General features: G+C 38.0%; 1 protein-coding gene across 1 annotated transcript; it reads right to left on the bottom strand.

The window, feature by feature from the left end:
• Positions 1-2,129: 2,129 nt before the first annotated feature.
• On the bottom strand, positions 2,130-5,648 carry Pramel (PRAME like). The gene is made up of 3 exons (XM_017318665.1): positions 5,356-5,648; positions 3,575-4,153; positions 2,130-2,797 (listed from the first exon to the last, which is right to left on the bottom strand). Exons 1-3 carry the CDS (start codon positions 5,643-5,645, stop codon positions 2,284-2,286), a joined length of 1,383 nt encoding a protein of 460 aa, XP_017174154.1. The 5' UTR covers positions 5,646-5,648; the 3' UTR covers positions 2,130-2,283.
• Positions 5,649-7,046: the final 1,398 nt, after the last annotated feature.

Genomic DNA, 7,046 nt, shown 5'->3' with positions numbered 1-7,046 from the left:
TACATTTTCATTCAAAGTATGAAATGCCATATTATAAAGGAAAGTTTATATGTGAATTGTGTTTTTATCACTTTTCTTCCTAACAAGAAAATGTAATTTTTTATCACCAAAATCAGAGTTAATGTGAATGGGTTTTAGCTACTTGACAAGTTAATTTTTGCTGGTGTTCTTTGTTGTTATTTCAATGGGTATTATGAATCAATTCAGTTTATTTTTAATTTTAATTTATTATTACTTGTGTGTATCTGTGTCCATCATGTGTGTATTTGTGTATGTGTGGTGTGATGTATGTGTGTGTGTGTGTGTGTGTGTGTGTGTGTGTTTGTGTCTGTGTGTCTGTGTGTGTACATGTGCAAGTTTTTAGAATCACATCAATCCCTTGGAATGCATGTTAAAGTTGGGAGGACAAGTCTTGGAAATTGGTTCTCACTCTCCACCGTGGCATTCAAGTAATCAAATTTAGTGATTGTTCTTACTGCACAATCTCAATGGTCTAAAACCCAATTAATTTTCACAATGTTTTTCTTGGGTTGCTCTGAAATCTAGAATGTTAACTTTTCAGAGTAGAAACAGTGTAAGCACATAATGTTCACTTTTCTTCCTTGCTACATCTTTATAATGCATTCCATTTCATTGCAACAATAAAATACTGGGCAAAATTAACTTTATCTTAAGTTCTTTGGTTAATGAGTTATTGAGTGACAGTAATATTAGAATTTCCACATGTGATTACAACTAAATTCTAATTTCAAAGAAACCTAGTGTGCTAGTTACTGATCCAAATACATCAGCATTACAATCATGAATTCTTTGCTTCTTGCTACCTTTTATTTATACAATGTGGCATTTCAATTTATGGTACACCACATTTTGGACTGAACAAATATTTGGGACTCAATATACATATTTGGCTGAAATAAAGCACAATGAACACAGCAACTATACCAGATAAGAAGTAGCAAGAAATTCAACCAGAACAACGTATACTAGGAAGCCTACTTGGTACAGTAAGACAGAATGACTAAGTGCGAAGTAAACACCTAAAGGAATAATAGTCGGTTGTGTCTGGACTCCTAACTGTCTTCCCAAGTTCATATTGGTCTCAAGCTGATGGTTCCATGGCAGGCAGTTGAAATCTTTGAGCAGGCTAGCTCAAGAACAGCTCCAGAGTAGGTGGTAGAAACTTTATGGAAGGCTAGATCAAGGATGCAAATCAATGTAATCTCACTCCTAATGGCTGTGTGGGGACTCAGCCTTCTCTCTCTACTCCCTGGCCTCATGAGTTGAAAGGAACTCCCTCTGCCAAAACTCCTAATCATATTCTGTCTTGGCAAGGTCCCAAAGGAGTGGAGTCAAACAACCTTAGTGAGACGTCTAAAACAAAGAAACAAAGTTCTCTTCCCTACCAGTCTGTTATACCAGGCATTTTGCAGGAGGCCAGATGGTAGACATCAAACAGATGTGAGATCATGCCTCCAAGATGGCAATGTTTAATCCCTGAATCCTGCTGAGGAGATCCAACATCATAAAGTCCATTTTGCATTGAAGAGAATATGTATTAAGAGCAGGGAAGATGAAGCTTGGGGTCTAAGTGTGTACAACACCTTTCTAGTTGCTTTAACAACGGATAAACCACAGAAATGTTCAGTCTATGAGTGATTTGAGGCAGGAACTTGTCTTTTCATTCTTGCTGCCTACAATAATATCTCAAAGTGATCCTTGGTCAATGAGTATGAAATAAAGAACTGAGGCACTGCAGTCTGAGGAAAGAAGAGGAGGTAGCCACTTATAATTGAAGACATCAGTGTGTAGTGGCTATAAATTCTTTTACCCACTGTTAAATATAGAAGGTTTTCAACAAGAAACTAAAGACAGCCTTAAATGTGAAAGTTTAATACAACTTAATGGATAAAAATATTGGCTTCATTAATCACCTGCTCTTCCAAAATACATTCAGGGAAATTTATATTTACCCTGTTGATGTCAAGTTCCTACAAATAACTCTCAGTGAGGATAGGGGTATAAGTTATCATGACTTGCTGATCCATATCATATTGGTCAGTAAGACCATTAATGACAATGGACAAATGACTCAAAGGATCTCTCAACTTTTCTGTTTTTTGTTAGGGTATTTCTTTATAAAGGCCATCTACATATCTATATTTCCTGACTACAGTTCCTACAACATAAGAATCTTATATATGAAATCTATGGAATTCATGAAAGAACACTGAGTTCTTAAATGGCACATATCAATGTTGACAACTGGTTGAGCTGTGAAATTCACTCTGAAAATGTGATCCAGTTCATGTCACTTCTCTGTGCTGCCTGTAGCATCGCCTTCAGTTGTGCCTGCACACCAGCAAGCTTTTGTCGGTCTAAAATACCCTGAAAATACCACCGTTCATAACAATGCACAGGGATAGGGTAAATTACATATTTCAGCTCCATTAGTGGTAGTAAGTTTTGCAGGATTCTTATGAGCATGGACATTGTAATGGGGTTAGAAGCAAAACTAAGCACACGGAGGTGGGAACAGTGGCTGAGGGCCTGGATAAGAGAAAATATTGTAGAATCTGTTATAAGACAATGATTTATCTCTAGATACTGCAGGGTACCAGAGACATTCTCCATAAGTGTTTGTAAAGGCTCACAATCTTCCCACGATATTGGGTTGTTACTGAGATTCAGCCGCTTGAGGTGGGCAACCTGAGGACACTGGGACAGAAATCGGAAGTCTCTGTAAGAAAGCTCACAGAAAGGCAGATCCAAGTAATTCAAATTACGTGGCAGGACTCTGTAGGGAGAAAACAAAGAAGCCCTGCTGAAGAGTGGGGAATTGATGAATCTATGAATCTAGAACAAACTGCTCTGCACATATATTGCTGCAGCAACTAACAATGTGGGCTTTAACTCGATAGGTTTATGGCTTTAAGAAATGTACTTTCCCACTCTTAGACACAGATTGGTAATCTTCAGAATATGTACAAGATAGTGTTATGCTCAGTTCTTTGAAATAGTAAATGAAAAATATTAACCTACTTAGTACTTATAGTCCATGGGGAACAGATTCTACTATTTGGTGGAATGGGGTCAGGAATGACAGCCAAATTCATGTCCCCAAATCACAAGATTCTGGACCTAACTCTTGAGCATAACACATGAACAAAAACGATCTGACGTTATGAACTATGGAGATCATTTGATGAGCACATCTGTAAGCATAACAGAATGAAATCTCTAACTTCTTCCACCAGTATGCTTCCAGTTCATCTCTGGATAGCTGTAGAAAGGCTATGTCTTTTTCATTAATCTAATTTGGGCCTTGTATTGTGTGTGTGTGTGTGGTTGTCTGCATAAATGAATGTTGTATCAACTTATTTTTATAAACCTACCTTTTCGTTTATTATAAATAAAGTGCTCAACTGGAAAGTTTCAAATTTCCAGTAGTGATACTGCTGACATGCTCATCACAACAGATTCTAACATGGCTTTTGAATGCTACAGAATAATTTCTTTTCTTTCTGAACAACAGAGTGTTCAGGAAACCTGGCACCTCCCCTCAAACTCTTACCTGAGCAATCTGTGTAGACGATTTGTTAGGCAGAAGAAAGACAAGTTTAGCTCTTGAAGGTTGTCCATTCGCTCAAGTTGGGTGAGGAAACTTTTGAATATTTTTCCAGTCAGAGATGTGAGGGTGATTTTAGACAAACTAAGACTATCCAAGTGGACCATCTGAGACAAAAGGGTGTTGATATCATTCAGGGAAGCCTTATCAACTGCCAGGTGATCAGTACATAACAGATTCAGGAGTTTCAAGGTATCGTTATAGTCAGACAGTTTATAAATTTGCAAATCACGACAGCAGAGATGTAAGGACCCTGAGCTCTGTTCAACTTTACTCAGAAGGAAAGACAAAAATGTCCTTGTTCTCAAGTTGCTGTTAAGGGAAAGGCCCACTAGTAATTCAGTAGGATATCTGGACAACTGAACCTCAGATCCTAAATTTACAGTGCTATGCTCTCTTCTTCTGTGGGAAGAGGTTTGAGAGTAAGAACAAGAGTGAAAACAAAAAGATTTGTTCCTGATTTGAAAACATGTGGTCCTGCAGTCAGCATCCTGTCTCAAATCTAGGACCTTCAGTTTGGAGCCTCTGTTGGGGAAAGAGGAGATAAACATATGAGAGATAGCATATTTTAATATAACAAATAGCAATAATGATGACATATAGGGGAAAAGCCTCTTGTTTTTCATTCCATACAGCAAATAGTAGCATTTCCTATGAAAATACAACATACAGCATTTTCTGATCTGTATTATCCACTAATGCTAACCTGTTGCAGTTCTTTTATCTTCTATGTAACATATTCATCATGCAAATCAATCATTAGCATCCTCACTCAGATCTCCTACAAATTAAAACCTCTCTAAGACACTGGATTCTTTTGAATAACTTCAAATGAGAAAGCAGAAGGAGGGTAAGAGCCAAAGGGGCTGGAGGACACCAAGGAAACAAGAACCTCTACAGCAACAGGATCATTGCAAATTTGAACCCAGAGACTTAGGAAGTGTGAACGGGACCTGCAGATCTGCACCAGATGGGGCCCTAGAGCTGAAAGGAGAACTGAACACATATGCCCCTATCCCTAATTCCAACGTTAACTCCAGTTGATAACCATTTACAAATGAAAATTGAGTTTCTTCCAATGGAGTCGCACTGGGAAAACTCCTCTTAATGGTAGGCTACATGCTCAGCAGTAGATGGCTGACAGAAAAACAACTCAGTGACACCTTTGGGGGTTCCTTGTCTCATAATTTTGTGTCAGGTCTTTCTTTTTTATTTCTATTTTTAAATTTTATTTATATATTAAATGTCTTATCTCTTTTTACCCTACAGGTTCTGTGCATATGCATTATGGCTTCTAGTTTTATGTGCAACAGAGTGGGTCTCTGCTTTTGTTTTGTTTTTGTTTTTGTTTTTTTGTGACTTCTCTTGAGCTTTTTTTCCTTCTCTTTACTTGTTTTGTCCTATTCTGATTTGTTACATTTATTTTATTTTCCTGTAGAACTCTCTTTGTTTTCTAAGAAGAGACAGAAATGTGAGAAAGGAAATGGAGAGAGACTAGAAGGACTAGAGGGAGGGGAAGCCATATAAGGATACAGTATAAAAAATCTATTTTCAATAAAAGAAAAAAATCAAAACTAAAACCAAATCTTAACAGAACAAACACCACTACCTCCCATTCACTGTCAGCATTCACCATTAACTCTCTCTTTTATACCTTATTTCTCTGCTGCTACAGCAAGAAGACTAACCTGTGGCTGTTTTACCACATTACATATAGGCAATCTTACCTAGAAGAAGAATTTAGGACAGGAAGAACCTGAAGACCATCAATCATGGCTTTCAAGAGTGCACAGTGTGTTTCATGTGATCTTAATTTTCCGATGTGGAGACAGAAAAAAGGCCAAGCTTTCACTATTGCTGTCAGTGTCTTCTTATGCCCACCCAAGAAGGCAGCAGTGAACAATGGAATGAAAAGTTCTCTTGGGATCTCCTCCAGTGATTGGATTATTATAGGCTCATTCTTAAGTAGACTATGTATAGCAAGATCTAACAGGGTGGCTGGGTCCTTGTCGTCCATCTTCACAAACCTATATGAGGATGACAAAAATGTTCAGTTTTGAACCAGTGATAACAATGCAGAAAACTATACAGTAAATATATGACTCAGACCATGGCTTTTAGAGATCTCTGCTATTGTCACAGGATAGATATTGGTGAGTATTTAAATTATAGTTAACATATGTTAAAATAACATTTGAAATCAGAAGTAGGTTAGAAGACAATATTATATAGCTACCTGCCTGCTAATATTTCCTCTATAAAGAATATAAAACAACAAGAAGTAGAAATATAAATATACACAAAAGTAATATGTTCACTATTAGGGAAGCAAATAAAAGTACTAGAACATTAAAAGTAACTGTAATTAAAAGGGACAAAATGAAACCCCAGAACATCATCATAACCATACTTTCTGGCAGGTGAAGACAGATCAAAATTTCAAAATATATACATAAAAAGTGATGGTGTAGGAATTCAAGTTGATCTAATACAACAGTCAGAAAGATTACATCCAAAATAAATACACATTATGAATACTGTGTCTTTAAGGTAGTATCACAATGTAAATTTGTTAAGAAATAAATACATGCATGCCCTTCTGGTTGGCACAAGCTCTGGGACACCAGGAGGCAAATTTGGCAGATGGTCCCACGATTCCCAGAGGACTCTCCATGCAAAAGGCGCCCTAGCATGCCCAAGATCCTAGGATCACTGGTGAGTGGAACACAGCATCTGTTCCAAAACATTCATGAGAGGCCTGTGACAGCAGAAGCAACAACACAGGAGCCCTGTCTGACCAGCAGCTTGGGTTCCCTTCTGGTCAGTGATGGTATACATCAGTTTCAAACACAGCAGATAACCCCAAAATCCCCAGAGGAGACACCACTTTCAGGCGCTGTAACACACCCAGGATCTTAGGATTCCAGTATTCCAGGATAATAGGAGCTTGGTCACACCAGGATCTCGGGTCTCAGAGGAAGCTTGACTGCCCAAAACTCTGACACACCAGAATCTCAGGTTCACAGGATCCCGGAATCACAGGATCATAGAGAAAGCTGGACTCTGAAGAGTCCTGAATAAAATGGGGTTACAGGAAAGACAGGCTCCAATCAGATATATTGAGGGCAGCAAGCACTTGAGATAATAAGATGGCAGGAGGCAAACATAAAAACAAAAGTAACAGAAACCAAGGTTACTTGGCATCATCAGAACCAAACCCTCCCACCTTAGCAAGGCCTTGATACATCATAACAGCAGAAAAGCAAGATATTGATCTAAAGTCACTTCTCCTGATCACCATGGAGGACTTTAAGAATGAAATAAATAACTCCCTTAAGGAAATACAGGAGAACACATCCGATCAGGTGAAAGAATTGAAAAAAACCATCCAGGATCTAAAAATGGAAGTGGAAACAGT

Source organism: Mus musculus, chromosome X, assembly GCF_000001635.26.
Source record: "Mus musculus strain C57BL/6J chromosome X, GRCm38.p6 C57BL/6J".
Lineage (NCBI taxonomy): Eukaryota > Metazoa > Chordata > Mammalia > Rodentia > Muridae > Mus > Mus musculus.
The sequence above is the reverse complement of the archived record's forward strand: the minus strand, read 5'-3'. Positions and strand labels throughout refer to the sequence as shown.